Source organism: Anguilla rostrata, chromosome 1 (assembly GCF_018555375.3).
Source record: "Anguilla rostrata isolate EN2019 chromosome 1, ASM1855537v3, whole genome shotgun sequence".
Lineage (NCBI taxonomy): Eukaryota > Metazoa > Chordata > Actinopteri > Anguilliformes > Anguillidae > Anguilla > Anguilla rostrata.
Genome location: NC_057933.1, coordinates 33,577,960 through 33,599,282, shown reverse-complemented (window position 1 = coordinate 33,599,282; position 21,323 = coordinate 33,577,960). Strand labels below are relative to the sequence as shown.

Below are 21,323 nucleotides of genomic sequence, written 5' to 3'. Positions count from 1 at the left end.
ACACATATGTTTGGCCTGTCCATGTACTGCACGCTTATATACACACAGGGCCAAGTGACTTGAAAGATTTGGGGAAATATTAGCATTGCTTTGGAATACATGTTATTAAATTTCGGTGAGGCAAGATAGCCTATATTGTTTGTAGTACCGTAACTTGGCGTCATTTTGATATCAATACTTTTAATGGCAGGCCTGGATTTTGGCAGTCTGAATGAATGAGTTATTGACGGTGTATGTCTTGTATGTGTGAGTAACTTGGCATTTTTGTACTTTGAAAACGTGTTTTTTATGAGATCTGATATACTGAGGGAGATGTGGGTGAGCAAGACCTTTCACTAACAAGAAATATGAAGGAGCAGTGTTAGTCTTGCAAGAAAACAAGAGTTATGATTTGTAAATACAAAATGGCCAACCCCTTCATTACTGAAGGTGCAAACTGACATGTTCAAAGGATAATTTCCAGACCAGTTAGTCATTGCTATCTTGCTAGGGATATATCTAAGGGTTATGTCAGGCTAGATGAAATGTATTCACCTTCTCCAGGGCAAGGATCTCCTCCTTCTGCTGATCATCAAGTGCCTGGCTCTTGCTCAGGACTGCCCCTCGCTCTTCCTCCAGCCGATGGACTTTTTCCTTCAGACAGGACTTCTCTAGCTCCAGCTCACGAAGGGATGCCTCGTAGGTCACCTGTATGGCTTGTAGAGAGCCAACCTGGCCTGGAAGGGTTGTCATGGAGTAAGAGGTAATCGCTTAGTCACAAAAAGCAAATGTATCCAAATTATTTTTATTAAAAACAAGAACAAAGATGACCTGATAATGGACATGTGTAAACCATTGTTATTTACCTTTGATTTGCACGCCAAGTGTCTTAGAAAGGCTGCATTTTTTTTTACTACCTTTTACCGCCAAGCATTACAGCATTGATTTCTGCACTCACAGTGGCATAATTTCATAAAAATTATGAAACCATAAAGCTATTTTCTTAAAATAAAGGACACAAGTGTATCAATTTTTTTAAAAATCTAAATTTCTAAATTATAGCAGTTTCTGCTAAGGGAAAATGTTTCAAGGCTTATTACAGACACACTGAGTTCTGAAATGTGTTCTAAAGTTCTAAAATGTGCAAAACAAGACAAAAACAAAATAGAAAAAGTAGTTACAGAAAAGTTGAACAGTGCAAGTTTAAAAAAGAAGTCATAGTAACATAACATTACATTACATTACATAAAATGATGAGAACAGGTCATTCAGCCCAACAATGCTTGCCATATTCCTCACTAAATTGTACTTAGTGCTCCGATTACCTACAGGCTAGATACAGTACTAGTATCTAATACTGTATCAAGCCTGGTCTAGAAAACCCCCAGAGTTTCTGACTCTATCAGTGGTTCTCAAACTCGGTCCTGGGGGACCACTGTGTATGCTGGTTTTCATTCCAACCTCAACAGCAATCCCAGAATTTTAATATGCTGTTAATTTTTCTTAATTAGGTGCTTTTCATGTTTTAGAGCTGTGGTCCCCAGTCTTATCCAGAAAGGGCCAGTGTGGGTGCACACACCTGATCCTGATTCTACTAATCAAGGTTCTTAGCAATGACTCTAGTGATTGATTAGTAGAATCAGGTGTGTGCACCCACACTGGCCCTTTCTGGAACCCCAGCTCTAAAACATGAAAAGCACCTAATTAAGAAAAATTAACAGTTTGTTAAAATTCTGGGATTGCTATTGAGGTTGGAATGAAAACCAGCAAACACAGCAGTCCCCCAGGACCCATTTTGAGAACAACTGCTCTACATGAACTGGCAGGCTATTCCACACATTGACAATTCTTCCTAATGTCTGTGCGAAACTGAACTTTTCCATATATGTCCACTTGTACTAACAGACCTCAACCTGAAGAATTTGTTATAGTTCACTTGGTTAATCCCCTTAATGAATTTAAAAGCCTCATTGAAGTCATCCCTAACCCACCTTTTACAAAGTTTGAAGAGATTAAGAATGTTAAGTGTTTCCTCATAGCTTTTATCTTTCATACCAGGAATTTGGTTTTCTTTCTTTGAACCTTTTTCCAGAGTCTCTATGTCTTTTTTTGCAGTACGGTCCCCAGAACTGCACACAAGTGTGGTCTAAGAAATGTATTTTATTAGATAAGTATACAGTAACTTGCTTGTATTTATACTCAGTACTTTTGGCTATATATTCCAGCATCCTGTTGGCCTTTTTTTTTTTACTGCAAAAGCACAGGGCCTAGAACCTCAAAGGCTTTGATCAACCATTACTTCCAAGTCGCAGTGTTCCCAGCATTGATCCTTGTGGGACTCCACTTCCCACAGTACCCTACTCAGATAAGATCCCATCTAATATCAAAAGGTTTGTCAGACATGACCTTCCCTGGCAAAAACCATGCTGGCTATCACTTAGGATGTTGTTATAGCCATTCAAAGACATGCATGTTAGGTGCATTCCTGCAGTTGCCCTTGACCAAGGCACTGGCCTCAGAACTAGAGTTGGTCCCCGGGCGCTGCACTGTGGCTGCCCACTGCACCTAAGTAACTAGGATGGATCAAAATGCAGAGGACAAATTGGTAAATGGTAAACGGACTGCATTTATATATCGCTTTTATCCAAAGCGCTTTACAATTGATGCCTCGCATTCGCCAGAGCGGTTAGGGGTTAGGTGTCTTGCTCAAGGACACTTCGACATGCCCAGGGCGGGGTTTTGAACCGGCAAACCTCCGACTGCCAGACAATCGGTCTTACCTCCTGAGCTATGTCGCCCCTAAAAAGGGTTGTTTTAATAAAAAATTTCCCCACGGGGTTCAATAAAATATATCTTATCTTATTGTGCTAGCCATCAGAGTGTGTAATTTTTGGTTCTTTTGAAACCTATAATGTGAGGGAATCGAGCAGATCTGTGTAATTTAGGAAAATCCGTTCCTTGTTAAGATTTTTGAGAAACTGAAATTCCCACAATTCAGTGCGCTGTCTGAATGTGAACCAGTGTTTGGTTCTGTGAATGAATTGTTTTGGAACCTCTGATTTAGGAATAGAGAAGTGCTCATACAAAACCTGGTGAAATAAATGTTTAGTTTAGTTGTTAGTAATGTATAATGTGAGTGAACCAAGCTGATCTGTCTAATTTAAAGGGCAACTTGCAGGCTTACATAACCATGATTTAATATGTGGGGAAATTATGTAGCAATGGGATGTTAAAATTAAACATAAAAAATACACTTAGAATTACATCAGTGCTTACTTTTGTAACGTGATCGACCACGCCCACCTAGTGTTTATTTTTATGTTTCCTTACAGTAAAATCTGTAAAACTGTTATTTAAATAGTATATGTGCTAGTCTTGTTTAACAGTGAAAAAACAAGTTAATGTAGGCCTATTTTACAGGAGTTTTAAGATTAGGTAATGCAAATGTCACACTGTGCATGCAGGCACAAATAAACACATTTTTAGAAACAGTTTATAGTTCATTTCATAAAATGTAGTAATAATAAAAATAAAACAGATTCTAAAACATTTTTTTAACTTAATTTATTTTATTTACTTTCTACTGACAGATACCATGCCTGGGGTGGTTAGAGTATGATCCAACAACATTGCCTCTTTCTCCATAGGAAGCAATAACAACCAGCGAATACAGGAACTTGACAGGGAGTGTCAACCGATTAGCCCACCGATCACTGATGTTTTGACCAATGTTTTGTCAAAAAGTGCAACATTTTCAAATCAATTTGAAAAACTTATATTTTATTAAAGTTTCTATATTTAAGAACATTTAACTTATAAGCAAACAAATAAAAATAAACACACAAAGAACTTTTTAGATTAAAAAATGTAAAAGATGATATTAAATTAAACACCATCTTTAAAGGAGTACCATGGTGATTTTCACATTTTCTCGGTTTTATGTGCTATTTGCACAAGAGGCATTGAAGAACCACAATGAGTAAAGTATTAAATATGTCCGTTCTGTATTTTTGGAGAAATATGCGTTTTAAATTTATCGTCCTATTTTCAACCGGTTGAGAAAGTTGTCAACTTGGTGCGTCAAAACACAGTAACCACTCCCCTTTCCACGCCCCGTAAACCCATGGATAACTCGAGACCCATAGTTTGCGCCGCTGGCTTACAGGCAAGACAGTGCAAATATTTGACTAACGTTAGGTTCACTTAAATTAGAGTGCCTTTTAAGGACTATTAGATTATTTCTGGTTATATTCATTTAGCTAGCTAGCTAACGTTAGCTAGCTAGGTAGTTTGCTTTCATAAGGCAATGTTATCGATAACGTTAGCTAGCTTGTTTGCTTTTATGAGGACGTTATAGTTGTGCTTTTATCTTAACTTGGCTAGCTAGATAGCAAAAATTATAATTGGATATAAGTCAACCTCCTTACCTTAGCTATCTATCGACACTTGATATACTACTAAGCTAGCTAGCTTGTGAAAAGTCTCCCAAAAAGAGCGCGTATCATGGGGGTAGCTATGGTAACGGGGCACGGTCTGTCAATCATAGCTAACTGACAGTTCTCATTACCACGCCCAGACGGTTCGGGTGAACTTTTATAGTGGGAAATTTAGGCTTAGAAAAATACGTTTTAAAGTATATTGAAATGACTGAATAATCAAAAAATTATGGACATTTGTTTTGTTGTTGCCTAAAGACAACTGGGAAGTGTCACGTTCAACCACCATGTTACTCCTTTAAGTGTGTGAAATCAAAATAACTCCACACCTTGCTTTTACTCCTTTCTTTTCCAGCCATCTATAAAAAATTAATTTAAAAAAATCAGTTTTCCAGTTTCAAACATGTATTTTTATGAATATTATTATTATTGTTGTTGTTGTTATTAATTTGTTATTATTATTTCTTAGTATCTATTCTCAGTAAATTAATTATATTTTCTTATTTTATTTTATTCCTACTACATGATCTCATTTGCACAGCCTCATCATTTCTTATTATATATTCTCAGTAAGTTAAATGAATTATATTTTCTTATTTTATTTCTACTACATGATCTCAAAGAGTAAGACATTATCTAGCGGAGCTAATGAGTGAATCAAGTGTAACGTTAGATGAAATTAGACAACATGGCTTAAAATGATCCATGTTAGAAGTGTTTTATCTGCGTTTTTACTGTCTGGTTAGCTTGCTACGATGACGCGTGATTAGATGACACACTCGCTTGCAATAACGCGTTGGCTATTGACACAGCATCATATAGTAGCTAATATCATTATCTCAGATTTTAAAAAAACAAATGTGTGATGCATTCAATCACCATTTTATTTTGGCTGGTTATTTATTTGAGAATACAGCGATGTCCTCAGGAAATGTAGATCCTACCCTGCTTATGTGCTCACTGCCACTTCATAAAGGCTTGCTAGCCAGCTAGCTTGCTAAAGTAAACCAAATATGTTAGCTAGCTCGCTTGATAATGAGGATTCATAAACATAGTGGTCGTATAAACACATTTAAAAACTTTCACTAAATATACACACCTTTATTGCGGCAATCGAATCTGTGCAGACAATTCTTGCAGTGGAGAATATTGGATGAGGCACGAGTGACAAACGTCTTATTACAGAAGTAGCGCACCAGCTGCTGCAGTTCACACTTGTATTAGAGCTCCCTCTACTGGATAATTCTAGTAAATAGCAATTACAACGTTCAAACAGACAAGTAGGCCGACAGATAAATAATCAATGTTTTTTTTGTTTATTATACTTATTTAAAAATCGAGACACATCGGTTGCATAACTGCCGATCCCGATGTCGTCAAAAAAGTCAAATAATGGCCGATATATCGGCCAAACCGATATATCAGTCGGGCTCTAGTTAGCAGAATGGGCATTTAGGTGAAGTCTGACATGATCACAGACTATAGTGCAAAGCAAGGGTGTAACTTTGGGTTGAACATTGGAGGGGTTGAGGTCTCCCCACCCATGTAGGGGGGGGTCTGGGGGCATGCCCCCCCAGGAGATTTTTTTTTGCAAAAAGGCTGTTAAATGGCTGTTTCGCATACATTTTAAAGGGAAGAGACATACCAAAACAACATGATCTGCATATGCCAACTAGTGCAGTGGAATAGCATAAAATCATTCACTTTGTGATAAAAGCACCAAATTTGTAATGCATTCATTTGTTGTTCCAGTATTAGTAAAATGGATATTTATCACTTCCTGAACAAAGATGTTCTGAACAAGATTCTGTGGTAATTTTCTGTCCCTGGTGTACAGATTTTGCAATATACCCTCTGTTTTCCTGCGAATGCCATGTAAATCATAGGTATGCATATATGTACGCAATCTGGAAGCATAGCATTAAGGGTAATTAATAAATTACCTAAACTATTATTTGTTAACAATAAAAAACACTTGATATACCTTAGAACTAATCACTATTCATACCTCATACTAGCAAGATAATCGCAACCAGGGTGTAAAATTAACACCCGCCAAATGCGGGTGATTTTCCGGAGTGGCTGGTCAATTTGTGAGGCTCACACGCCACAGTGGCGGACGCCCAAAGTTTGTCTGTACTGTGTTATCGCGTTATTTACATGGTAGTAACCTGGCAACCTATCTCGCGTCACAGCCCTGAGATGATATTTCAATGAGAAATGGTGACATGACAGGTGTTCGAGCCGTCCAGCAAAAAGTATTGCTCCTACTGTAGTATTTAGCCTTTTAGCGGTAACTGGTGAGCTGAAAACTTTCCAACTATTCATTGATCTCAAACTGTTTTAATTAACTTTCAGTGATTAACAAGCATGCAAACGATCTGACTAATCAATTAGAAAGTGACACACAGCTTCTTCACATTGTGTTAGGGAGATTAAATGATAAATGCGATTTAGAAAAATCTGTTTTAATCTCTAAGCAGTGGTGGAAACTTCCCCTGATTATCCTTGAGTATCAATACAATTAATCCACAAAATAGGCTACTCGATACTATCATATATAGCCTGCTCTCCCCAAATAGGCAGTTTTAGCAAGTAGCCTAGGCCTTATAACTAGAGCCCGACCGATATATCGGTGTGGCCGATATATCGGCCATTATTTGACTTTTTTGACGACATCGGGATCGGCAGTTATGCCGCCGATGTGTCCCGATTTTTTAATAAGTATAATAAACAAAAAAACAATGATTATTTATCTGTACTTGTCTGTTCGAACGTTGTAAAGGTATGTATATTTAGTGAAAGTTTTTCATTAAATGCGTTTATACGACCACTATGTTTATCAATCCTCATTATCAAGCAAGCGAGCTAGCTAACATATTTGGTTCACTTTAGCAAGCTAGCTGGCTAGCAAGCCTTTATGAAGTGGCAGTGAGGACATCGCTGTATTCTCAAATAAATAACCAGCCAAAATAAAATGTGATTGAATGCATCACACATTTGTTTTTTTTTTAATCTGAGATAATGATATTAGCTACTATATGATGCTGTGTCAATAGCCAACGCGTTATTGCAAGCGAGTGTGTCATCTAGTCACGCGTCATCGTAGCAAGCTAACCAGACAGTAAAAACGCAGATAAAACACTTCTAACATGGATCATTTTAAGCCATGTTGTCTAGCTTTGTCGTGATAACATGAGAGAAGGATTGCTGTTGTAGAAATGAATCAACCAACAGTTAGCGCGGGTAACCTGCACGAAAGCGCATTGTAGTTTTTTTCACGTATTTCATCCAGTCAATTTAATTTCATCTAACGTTACACTTGATTCACTCTATAGCTCCGCTAGATAATGTCTTACTCTTTGAGATCATGTAGTAGGAATAAAATAAGAAAATATAATTAATGTACTGAGAATAGATACTAAGAAATAATAACAAATTAATAACAACAACAACAATAATAATAATATTCATAAAAATACATGTTTGAAACTGGAAAACTGATTTTTTTTAATTAATATTTTATAGATGGCTGGAAAAGAAAGGAGTAAAAGCAAGGTGTGTTATTTTGATTTCACACACTTAAAGATGGTGTTAATATACATATTTAATTTAATATCATCTTTTACTTTTTTATCTAAAAAGTTCTTTGTGTGTTTATTTTTATTTGTTTGCTTATAAGTTAAATGTTTTTAAATATAGAAACTTTAATAAAATATACGTTTTTCAAATTGACTGGAAAATGTTGCACTTTGTGACAAAATATCGGTCAAAACATCGGTAATCGGTGGGCTAGGACTCTCCAAAATCGGGATCGGTATCGGACCCAAAAATCTGGCATCGGTCGGATCGGTCGTTTTCAGTGCACATTTTTAATCAACATTATTTGCGGATACATGCACTTCTTTCTCCGCACTCGTATTCATGGCAAATATCTGCAATGTGTAGATTGTAAACAAACTTGAAGTGCAGGTTTGTTTTTGCTGGTTATTCTGTAAGCTAACACGGTAGATAACAGACTGGTGTATCTTGCTTGTTAAGTGTAAACTACTTGGTGATTAAAACGGATTTTTAACAGTTAGATTGAATTTATTATTTAATCCCCCTAACACAGTATGAAGACGCTGTGTTAGGTTACTTGCCATTTGATTAGTCCTATCGTTGGCACGCTTGATAATAAAGGAAAATGAATGAAAACAGTTTGAGATCAATGATTAGTTTTAAGGAAAGTTTTGCGCCCAATCAATTTTCAGCTCAGTCGCCACTGCTTTAATATAGATTTTTAAAAAGTGGCTGGTAAAAAAAGGTGAGTGGCTGGTAGAAGTTGAGAATCTACCAGACACAGTGGCTAGTGCGTAAAAAAGTTTAAAAAGTTAATTTTACACAATTTTACCTGATCGCAACTAGCTAGTAGCTACTGTAAAAGTGGTCTGATTCTATGATGGCTAGTCTAGCTAGCTAACACAATGAAACCACAGCAGAAAATAAGACTTTCATTCAATTATTTGACTCATGAGTGGTAGCAGCATTACAGTAGCATACCTCCTGTTGGGAGGAGGTTTTTCTCTTTTTGTTAGACTAACAACAATTGTTGGTTGGTCTTTTGTTGCTCCTCTTCTCATTTTGTACGCCGATTTGCTACGGCTCGCACCAGCTACTACTGCTGCTTGAGAAGACGCGGGAAGAGGAGGATGGGTTTGGCGCAACCAAGTCTTACAATACAGAGGTGGGGGGGGGTTGAAAAAATGTTATTCTTTGCTGCTAATTACATTGAATCGAGAAAACCAACCACTTTATCATGTTTTATAACAGTTAGTATTTTTCATTCATCATGATGATATGATTATTTGGGGGGGGGTTGTATTGGCTGGTTTTGATTATTGGGGGTTACAACCCCCCCATCCCCCCCGTAATTTATGCCCATGGTGCAAAGAAAATAAAGTGACCATGAGCGAGATGAGTTTCCTTATTCAACGGTATAAAAAACAGACGGTAGTGACCATTGTAATTAGTGGTTGAAGCAATGTGTGAAATTGCGCAGCAAAACTGTTGTATAAATATACTTTTCTCACGTTTTAAATGTAATGTTTTATTGGGGTGCTGCAGACAGTTCATACATAATAATGTAGGTGTAGATAGATAACGGCGAGGTAACATGAATGTAGAAACATGGCGTTTGCTGATAAGAACATTTTCTACAGTAGTCAAGCGAAGAAATGTAGTTAGTAGAAACGCCACAATGGTCAGCTGGTGTAACTTTTTAACAAAATCAATACATTAAATGTCATGAAATGCATATGGCTGGCCGTGAGTGACGTTTGGTAAACATCTGCATTGGAGATTCTGATATTTTGATAAGTGCAAAAGCAATAGTTCAAAAGCTATTAACAAATGGAGCATTGCGTAGTTCTGGCAGGCCAATATCTGCTGCTTTGTAAATCGGCGCTTCTTCCTGCAATCCAGCTACGGCATGCTGCCAGTCTAAACCATGTCTGCTCGCTACATGTTCGCTGCTAGTCTAAGCTCACAGCCTAGGCACTACGAGGAAGTCTTGCTATTTATTTGCATTGCTGTTTACCTCTAAGGTCTATAGCTGCAGCAGGCAGGCGATCCATTTGGGGCCAGCCACGAAAAGCGTTGTTTTAAGCGACAATATTCCAGATATTGAGGATACCGGTGCACTGTCTTCACTGCTAACTGGCCAGGGAGCTTCATTCAAGGAGCGCTGCTTTGCGGCGGCCGCCGCCCCTCCATGGAGGACGCCATGTTCAAGCCTGGAAGCTGCTGCCACATCCATATCTGCTAGCTGCAGATTCTAGCCAGGTAATGTCACCAACCTTATTTAAATTCTGCTGAGCTCTGAGTCTAGCGGTAAACGCATAATATACACAGCGTTGCCAACTATTTTCTATGGAAAGTAGCTATGGCCTCCTAAAAAAGTCGCTAAATTGACAACACCGAATATGCATATTTGATTGCGGGGACTTCTCACAAAGGGGCTGGTTTCACGAATATCGCAAGTCTTTCGCTAAAAGCAGAAATGTTCCAGCATATGCGGGCAGAAGTTAATGGCATGCTTATTGTTGAGTTTCTCACCACCAGAGTCAACGCTAGATGCTCTCACTGCTAAAGAATCCCTGGCGTGAATGCTTTCGGCTACCTTCCGGAACGCAGTAGAATTGGGTCGTAGGCTACTTCCCCTAGTTTATCAGAGCGGGGTCTTCCAATCAATCGTTTTTACGCGAATTTGGGATTTGTGCACGTAAAATCTAAGCGGAAATGTCTGAATTGGGAAACGCCAAAGTTCTCACGCTTGGCTGAGATGGAAAAGTAGGCGTATCGATAAAGAATCTCTGTTCATTGTGAACGGCTAATGGATTATGGGCAGTTGCTACTACGCAGCTACTAGATAGCCCCCATGTCTCACACAGGCCTAGGCTATAGTTTGTGTATTTGTAGGCTAATGGCCTACTTCCTGGTGTAAACAGTCATTCCGGGAGGATTGGGCTGCAAGATGGCCAGTTCAGCTCTGGCTGTTATAGGTTTGGCAGATTGAACATGGGCGGCAGGTCGTGTTGCAAAGAGCAGAGATGCAGAGTCGTCTAAATTGTTTAAAGCTGCATTCTACCCTTCGCTGAATCGCTACACTACAAAGAGTGTTAGACTGTTACCGGCAAGTAGGCTACAGCCAATGTTGTAAAATGCAAACCAGCTTTCGGCTTTCAGCTTCAGAACCACATAAAGTTTTCTCCACTGATTCACGATTTGCGCTTAAAAAGCCGGTTTCCTATCGGGACCCAATCATCGCGACAGAAAAATGAAAACATAAATTCATATCGGTGTTAAATCTGCGAGGATACAATTTGGTTGGCTATCTAATTTAGCTGTCAGATCACGATGCTGAATGTTTAGGGATTGCTAATGTCCATTTTAATTAGACAAATTAGGCTTAATGTTGACTCGTCCAACTGGTTCTCTCAATATCATGCTGTTGCAAGACGCAAATGCGTACGTTCCGCATTCATACGTGTATCGTTGTATTCCATGACACTTAAATGGCATTTAGGCTTATCACAGTGGAGAAGGGATTTGATGTAGCCTTCTCCACGTCACTGCTCTGCCTTCTTCACCATGCATGTGATCAGGCATGTGACCACACTACTGAGCACATACGTTGAGGAAAAAAAAAAATTATACCTCGTGGTACGGACATGCTCCGCATAACCTAGGTATTGGCCTCGCTGTCTCTACAATTGCATGTTCACACGAATGGCGTTGCGCGTCATCCATTGCATCTGCTCCCGGTTATGGCTGGTTCCAGGCAGCTTTGTAGCATGTGCTTTCGCAACTTTGTCATAGTTTTCTTTAATCGTACATTGCATTTTCGTCTTAAATAAAGAGTGCAATACGATGGTTAAAAATAAATAAATAAATAAATAAATAAATAAATAAATAAATAAAAAAGACTGGTTCCAATTCCTCTCCTAATATACTCATTCGGTAAGCATATTAGTAATGCAATGTGGCACTTTAAAGCACCCCACTGTGCCCAACTGTTAAATAATATTTAAATAGTGATGCATTGAGAAATAATTATTCGAACCTTATTGCTTCGATGCCTGCCCTCGCCCGGAGTGGCCCTTATGTCAGCGAATTAAGCGAAACTCAAAAACGCGATCGCCAATCGTCTCGGCTTTCGGGACCGGGCTATGCATCTATGCATCCAGCGTATCCATTTGGCAGGAGTCGCTTCCGATAGCGCAACGCAAGATTAGCCTCGTCGTGATGCCTGATGGGCAGAAGCAGTAATATGTTCATCCAAGCTCTGCAGAATGCAATTTTTAAAAGATGCATAGACTCTTCAGCCTCATATAACTCCGTTCACCAACTGGTCTCTCTTTTAATGCAAGAGTTTCAACCCTGAATTACCCACTGTCGGAAACTGCATTTCCTTATGCTTCATGGTTCTTTATGTGATCTCACCATGGCAAATATGCTTAAATTAGCTATATTTTGTATACACCTCAAGCTTTTAATCTGAGAAAATGAAGGAACTCGTGTCATTATTGCATACTAGCACTGTTTTCCATCCTCTCCTCCATGACCCGGTACCTGTGGTGGCGCCCCCATGCGAGCCCTGAGGAGCCTTTATTGGGAAATGCCATGACGAAATCTGGTTGCTGTCCGCCTCCGTCTCATTGGCAGTGTGGTCCCCATTCTGGAGTTCTACACCACCACTCCTGCTCCAGTGCGGCAACGACAGCAGTGATGGTTCCCGGCATCCTCAGTGAAGCTACGGGGCTTTGGACATGTGCTTCTTTCATCCGTTGGCATTGAAATAATTTCCGTTCAAAAGCTATGAGCTTTGCAGTATAGGAGCACGGCTGCTACTGTCTACTTGCAAGTACCGGTGTCGCAGCTGCCAATGTTTCCTCTATAATCAGTTTCCTGCTGCTGCTAGTGCTGCTGCTGCTTGTAATGTTTCTGCTGCTGCTGGGTGCTACTGCTGCTGCTGCGTTACTGCTGCCACTACTGCTGATGTTACTGCTACTGCTGTTGCTGCTGCTGATGCTACTGCTCCTACTGCTGCTGCTGTTTATTGCTGCTGCTGCTGCTACAACTACGAGGATTCATTACACTGATATGAGTAGTATATTTCCCTCTAATTGGTTTAAATCTCGGTGCTGGGGGAAAATACCAACAAGCTGTTGGTACACATAGCCTAATAATATTTGGTGATTAGCCCCCAGAACTAAATTTAGACCCTAGTTCCTGCGGTGGAAACGCACTGAGTTCCTCAAAAGGTTCCTAGTTCCGGGGTATAGTTCCTGCGGTGGAAACGCGGCTTATATTTTCAGGCGCCATCTTTGAAAATATGCAGGCGCAAACCGACTTATTTTCATAATAACTTCAAATCAAACTTGCATGTTATGCGGCGCAGTAGCCTACTTTTGGTTATAGCCTGCCAACCTCTTGGAATTATAACGTGTGCTCTTCTGCTCTTTTCTTGCTTTAGTATTCGTTTTATAAAATGCTAAGCATTCGTGCTGGGACAGCATATTACGTATTAAAACATTCAAACGGATTAATTCGGTTGCTGAATATTTTCTTCCGGATTTTCTTTGTTAGCCCGTTGTAATTGACTCAAAACGTTTGATACAGTTATGTGAGGTATGCGGTAGTTCTGCGTAGTTCACATTGGTGATACAGTAAAAGAAAACTGGAAATCACCTTCCGCACTTTTTGTCAGGGTAAAATAACAGGTTAATTCTAGTAATCGTACCTTTAGTTTTTTCAGACTGCCGTAATTTTACTCTGCCATTCTTCAATTCCACAAAAAGACCAGGAAGACTATGGACTAATTTATGGTGCATGGTTCGCATCTGGAGGGCACACTTCGCTGCTCGGCTAGCAGTAACTTCGAAGGAAAACAAACGGTGGCTCTACCACTACTAATTTAAATTTTCACGCAAGTCCGAGTTTTTTGTTCTATTCTTGTCATTTTGCGATTAGCCTATATAGAATTGACGATGAGAAAGTAATCAAACAGCAAATTGTTTACAACGTGTGCATGTTTTCTGCTGTTGTTGCCAGTTATATTGGAAATGTGAATGCATTCTGTCGCTTCGGATGTCAAGACATGAAAGCGAATATTCGCATAAAAACATAATGAATGTGTTTGAGAGGATATATAAAACAGTTACAATCTGACTATTGGTCTGTTATATCCTATTTGTTGCATAACGGTCCAAGTTCAACTACCAATGACAGTTTTGCTTGACAACGGTAAAATATGCCCAAACGGCTGCAGAAGAATATTTCAATTCCATGTGATTAAATCGATAAAAATCAATAAATACAAAAGTAACCATATATAGTAATTGTTGGTAACCCGTTGTATATACGTGGAATAAACCCCTCCGGGCTGTCCCGGTTATTAGAAAATAATGTAGGCTACTTCGGTGGTAGTATGGGGTTACAGAAGAAATCATATGACAGATGGACTGACGACAACGTCGCTTTTTCATACGTCAGTGGGCTAATTTGCCTAATCTTCGCAGGACTTTAGACCCCGGTGGAAACGCAGACAACCATTGGCTGAAGGAACCTTTTAGTTCCTGGTAAAGTAGTTCCTGGGACTGAAAGTTCCGGGTAATTTTGGTGGAAACGCGGCTTAAGCCACTGACTGACATGATTGTCACAATCAACAACCTGATCCGACCAGAGGAGGATGGGTTTCCCCCTTGAGCCTGGTTCCTTCCGAGGTTTCTTCCTATATGCCACAGGGAGTTTTTCCTTGCCACTGTCGCCTTAGGCTTGCTCCTGTGGGGGTTCAGGCCAGGGTTGTCTGTAAAGCGCATTGTGACTACTGCCGTAAAATACACTATACAAATAAATTTGATTGATAGAATCCAAGGCCATACACATAGGCATAGCCTTCAACATTACAAATAGTATTTTCCCCAGGTTTAATTTTACTCTTGCTTCAGGGGAAAGGCCAAAAAAGCTTGGTACACATAGCCACTGACCCACAATGTTAGAACGGCCTCGAGCTGACTGGATGAAGGGCCCTTCCGGTAGCCGAATGGCGTTTCACATAGTAATCACTTCAGCCGGAGACTAAGTACTAACAACATGTCGGCGTATGGCTTTTTTGGGGGTTTTTGCTGCTGCCCCCTCCCGTTCTTGTCCATGCATGCTTGTATGGATGGCAATGAGTGAGGATTCATTTACACTGATGCAGGTAGTAGTATATTTCCCCCGGTTTAGTTTAAATCTCGGCGCTTGATGGGAATTACCGACAAGCTGTCGGTACACATAGCCTAATATTACATCTCACATAGCATGTTCCCCTGGTTTATTAATTAATAATTCATCTAACTATTGGCCTCAGGGGAACGTCCAACATGCTGTTGGTACACATAACTACTGATCCGCATAACGCTAGACAGCATCGAGCTGACTGGACGAAGGGCTTCTTCCAGGTGGCGTACACATAGTCATCACATCATCATTCAACATGTGCTTCGCTGCTCATACTGCTGCTGCTGCTAAGGCTCCTACGCTGCTGCCGTTACCGCTACCGCTGCTACTGCTGCTGCTACTACTGGCTCTTCCGGTAGACTTATGCAACGAGTGAGGATTCATTTACACTGATGAAGGTAGTAGTATATTTCCCCCGGTTTAGTTTAAATCTCGGCACTCGAGGGGAAATACAGACAAGCTGTCGGTACACATAGCCTAATAACATATCACACATAGTATGTTCTTCTGGTTTATTAATTAATAATACATCTAATTATCGGCCTCAGGGGAACGTCCAACATGCTGTTGGTACACATAACCACTGATCCACGTAAAAAATAGACGGCCCCAAGCCGAAGGGCTTGACTGGACGAAGGGTTTACTCCAGGTGGTCGTACACATAGTCATCACATCAGCCGGAGACACTTATTAATAGCATGTTGCCATATGGTTGTTTTGGGGTTTGGCTGCTGGCCTCCCGGCCTTATCCACGCGGGCTGCGTGGTTGGCGGGAGAGCTCCAGAACAGAGTCATACCGCCAAACATAACTGTATTGCCTTTATTGTCAATAAAGATCTATTTTGATGACAGTGGTCCTGACAGAAATGGAGCATCGCGTAGTTCTGGCAGGCCACGAGAGTCAAGCGCTCCGGCTGAATCAGCTGAGTGATGTTCGCCTATCACAGTACATTCACTAACAGGGCAGTCTACTTAAACAGCCTCCCTCTACTCATTCGGCTGCTCCTCCTGCATGCAAGCTGCTGCACGTTGCTTTGTAAACCCCCTCCACCACCCCAGCTCCATCCCTATATGTCAAGAATTTGCATTTCTCCATTCCCATGTGTTAAGAATTTGTATTGCTCCATCCCTATGTGTTAAGAACTTGCTTTGCTGCTGGATCTGTTCTGTGTGTACCCCTCTAGGGTGGTTTGGCTGCTGGCCTCCCGGCCTTATCCCCGCGCGCTGCATGGTTGGCGGAAGAGCTCCAGAACAGAGCCATACCGCCAAACATAACTGTATTGCCTTTATTGTCAATAAAGATCTACTTTGATGACAGTGGTCCTGACAGAAATGGAGCATCGCATAGTTCTGGCAGGCCACGAGAGTCAAGCGCTCCGGCTGAATCAGCTGATGGCTCAGCTGAGTGATGTTCGCCTATCACAGTACATTCACTAACAGGGCGGTCTACTTAAATAGCCTCCCTCTACTCATTCGGCTGCTCCTCCTGCATGCAAGCTGCTGCACGTTGCTTTGTAAACCCCCTCCACCACCCCAGCTCCATCCCTATGTGTCAAGAATTTGCATTTCTCCATTCCCATGTGTTAAGAATTTGTATTGCTCCATCCGTATGTGTTAAGAACTTGCTTTGCTGCTGGATCTGTTCTGTGTGTACCCCTCTATGGGAGTTTGGCTGCTGGCCTCCCTGCCTTATCCACGCGGGCGGCGTGGTTGGCGGGAGAGCTCCAGAACAGAGCCATACCGCCAAACATAACTGTATTGCCTTTATTGTCAATAAAGATCTACTTTGATGACAGTGGTCCTGACAGAATTATTAGTTAGCAATATAATTGTAAGAAAATGATAGTTTAAGATATGAAAAGATCTGCTTGAGGGCGAGACAGGATTCGATTATCCGACCTTGCGCTTCGCAGTCAATTGCATTGGCAGTGCGCCACCCTAATGTAGCTGCCTAAAAGCATGAATTATTTTGGTGAAATATGTTGGTGGTTTTAAAGAAGAAGACAGGTCAGTAAGCATAGCTGAGCTGTTGTGTCTATATGGCCAGGCGATATTGTAGGCGGTTAACTGAACATGTAGATGGTATGTCATAATGCAGTCTATACATTCGGTGAACCACAGGTAGATGTGGTGCAAAAGCAATAGCTGAGAAATAATAGACAATTATTAGTGAGCAAATAAGCGTGAATAAGAAATGTGCTCCAGGTGGGATTTGAACATGTGACTCAGCAATCCATAGACCATGACGTTACCACTGAGCCATGAACTGGCTAAGTATACAGACTGGCAATTTTCTTGGGTAAAAAGATATGTCCATTTTGCGTTTGTATGTGACATTTTGATTGGCTGGTTTTGGTGAAGGATTGGCTGGTGTATGTAAAATGACCAATGGGGAGACATATTCTTTGTGGGCTAGGAGCATTTCTGGCAGGAAAAAGAAGAAGAAGAAGGAGAAAACGCAAAGTCCCCTTAGTTTGGGGCTTTATTGTGTGGACATGTGAAGTTGTTTATGAAATCTATCTGTTGAAACGGGGTCAGAATGTACAGAAATTAATGTTTTTAAGGGCTGAGCGTCTGTGGCCTTTGCGGTTATTTCTGTGGGGAACCCTGCAAAGTTCCAAACTCTCGGTGCTGTATAGGTATGCGGCATACCCCACCAAGGCGTAACTTGGCTGGATGGCATACCTGCCATTCCAATTAGTTGTTCTATTGCAAATGGTCCTGAAGATAGCTAACAAGCGGGCCCACACAATTACAGCATTGTTGCAGAATTACCAGTTGGTTGGTTGTAGCCAGCCAGCTAAATAATATCACAGACTGGAGGGTAACTGATACGTGAGTTGAATACAAGTTAACGGTATTTTTTTTTTCTTGCAGTTAGTTAAACTCAGACTGGACATTATTGTCTGGTGGGGACCACATCTGTACAAATGACCTAATTAGAAAACCAGGGTTAGTTGGCCTAGTGTCATATCTATGTTACCTTAGCTAACATTAACTAGCTCTCCTACTAGTGAAATGGGATGTTGCTAGCTAAACATAAGCTTTTCGATGCAGCCTCTGATTAGCTCTGTTTTGAATTATTCTGGTTTACTGGATCGTTAGTATTCATGTTCTGCAAATACAACGTGATAGGCTCCACAAAATTACTAATTTTATCCCGAAGTGAAATATCCTTTTAAGAGAACTGCATTTGTATTGGTTTACACAGAGAGAGATTGGATAATATTCATAGAGAACAAAATTTGTTCTCAAAAAGGCTGACCTAGTGTCATCTGTAGACTAAGTCGTTTTTTTTTTCTGCAGTCTACAAAATAAATTGAAATTCAAAAAATAAATCACTGTTGCTCACTGTTAAGACAGTTCCAAAGATTATTGTTTTTTACACTCATAAGTAGTCATCCTTCAACAAAAGTATATTTTGTGTAGAGTTCCTGCAAGTTAAAATGACTAAAGGTATTGGAACAAATACTCTACAGTAAATAAACGGTGTGTGCAAGTCTGTGTATGTTGCAAATTCTGTTCTAGCAGTAACTGCATCAAGCCTCCATTCCAGTTCAGTTGAGTTCACTTGATTTAGAAGTCTCCTGTACGCTTACAAAGCCTCTAGTAAAAGTACAAGGTTCAACTTCAACTTTATTATTGTCCTGAAGGAAATTTGGTTGCAGCCAGGCATTAGATCACAATATAATAATATATATATACTGTACATATAAAACATAAAAAGCATAAAATGAGCAAATCAAGCAAAGGATAGAGACACTCCTACCAGCTTGGATTAAACGTGTAAGATTAGGATGCAGGCCAAGAAAAATGTGCCACGTAAAGTGCAGTGAGAAGTAAGTAAAGTGCTAGTGAGGTGTAAAGTGCTGTGGCAGTAAGGTGTACACTACTGGTCAGAAGTTTTAGATAACCTCCATTTTTCCAGTTTTTATAGAAATTTACGCAGTTGTCTCAATGTACTCTGAAATTAAAGCATAGAACAAATAAACAATTTGAGAAAAAAAGAAATCATGGAATCGTTCTGTTTAACACAATTTATTCAAATTTTTTGACTCATTAAAGTAGCCACCTTTTGCTGATATAACAGCTGAACACACTCGTGGCTGTTATGAACCGGTCTCGGACTGGACCCAAATGCAGGACTCGGAGGCAGCAGTAGATGGAATACAAAAAGGGGTTTATTTGAGTACAGACAGAGACGGTAGGAACCCAGGCAGGCTTGGAGCAGGGAGCTGTGAGGTTTTGTGGGGAGATCCGGAATCCGGCTTGGCGCTGAACGGACTACCTCCGGTGTCGGTGGTGGAGCTGGGCTGGAGACTGGGAGGCCGGCGAAGGACGGGCTGGATCGGGAGGTTGGAGCTGGGGAGGTAACTGGGGAGAACAGGGGAACACGGAACAAGACGCGACGCAGACAACACGTAGGCACGACAGACAGGGGAACACTGAACAAGGTACATGAACAAACAATCTGTGGCCAAGGAAACAGTGCGAGGTGAGGAAACCGAGGAAGGTGCAGAGAAAACGGGGTATAGAAAATAATGCTAGGCTAGGTTTTAAACGCGATTGCAAGGTGTGACGCTGGGCAACAAATCAACGATCTGGCAAAGACAGAAACAAAAAGTGTGGCTTTATAGTCTGGTGCTGATTGGAATTAATCAGGGAGGGTGTGAGGAATGCGACCTGAACGAGTGTGAAAATTGCTGAGGGCTGGAAGTGATTAGGGAGTGCATTGGGAAAGATCACGCCCACCCTGTGGGGAAAAGCAAAGACATGGTGAGGAACAAAGCACACGGAACAGAAATAACCGGAACACAAGGGAAACCATATGACAACTGAAACACGGGGGCATGACAGTGGCATTCGTTCTGCAATGGAAATCAAATAGATCTTCCCAACACTGTTGCAGAAGTTCCCAAAAATGTGTTGCACTTGTAGGTTGCTTTGCTTTCACCCTTCTGTTCAGTTCAACCCAAACCAGCTTGATGAGGTTTAAGTCTGAAGACTGTGCTGACTATTCCATTATTTGAAGCCTACCATCTTGGTCTTTTCCTCTAAGGTAGATGTGACATAGCCTGGAGGTATGTTCTGAGTCATTATCTTGCTGTAGGATGAACACCGGACCAACCTGGCATTGACTGGAGGGTATTGCATGGCACTGGAAAATGCTGTAGCCCATTTGGTTCAGGGTGCTAGTCACTCTGTGCAAGTCACCAACTCTGGATCCAGGAAAAGATCCCAAAACCATCACGCTTCCTCCTCCATTTTTGACAGTTGGTGTCACACTTCTGAGGAACCATCCTTTCACCTACTCGACAGCATACAAAAACCCTGCGTGATGAAACAAAGATTTCAAATTTTCAGATTCATTGGTCCATAAGACCTTCTTTCAGTCTTCAGTAGTCCACTGCCGGTGCTTCATGGCCCAGGCAAGCCTCTTTTTCTTATTTACCCATTTTAGCAATGGTTTTCGTACTGCCACTCGACTTGTCAAACCTGCAGCTTGATGTCTTCTCTTCACAGTTGAAACTGAGTCTTGCTTACTTTGACCACTGTTAAGCTGTGCTTGAAGCTGTTGTCCTGTGAGCCGCCTATCACACAAGCTGTTGACTCTCAGAAACTTGTCTTCTGATTCTGTTGTGGCTTTGGGTCCGCCGGACTTCTTCCTGTCAGTTTCCTCCAGTTTCCAAGTGCCTTTTTTATCGCCATTATGATAGCAATATACTACTTCTTGCAGTGGAATATTGTCCAAATAATGCTTTGGAGGGTGTTGTAATACAGTCTGATCCAACACTGATTTTATGCAGCAAGACGATTTGTAAGTAATCAATAAAAGTTGGGACACCTGTAGGAATTGTTTGCATCAACTTTCAAGGCTTAATTTATTTCCATTACTGCAGAAAAGCTGTACGTTGTTAACCCATTACTTGTTCCCTGAAAAAGGCTTTTTTTATAACTATTTATATTATAAATATTTTTATAATATTTACATTATTTTTCAGTTTTTGGTAACCTAAACTTTAAAAAAAAAAAAAAAACCTCTGGCAGTTTACCACTTACCTTTGTACCATTTCAGGTCATTCACAGGACTTAAACTGCTTAAATTTCAATAAAACTGGAAAAAACGGAGGTGTTCTAAAACTT

At 40.6% G+C, this 21,323-nt stretch overlaps 1 protein-coding gene across 5 annotated transcripts in view; it reads right to left on the bottom strand.

The window, feature by feature from the left end:
• Nucleotides 1-21,323, bottom strand: part of LOC135255016 (protein FAM184A-like) — a 135,399-nt gene that overhangs the window by 101,996 nt on the left and 12,080 nt on the right. For all 5 annotated transcript variants that reach the window (XM_064335695.1, XM_064335716.1, XM_064335710.1 and 2 more), the window contains exon 4: nucleotides 535-716. In XM_064335695.1, coding sequence (XP_064191765.1) covers nucleotides 535-716 — 182 coding nt within the window. The remainder of the gene's footprint in view (nucleotides 1-534; nucleotides 717-21,323) is intronic.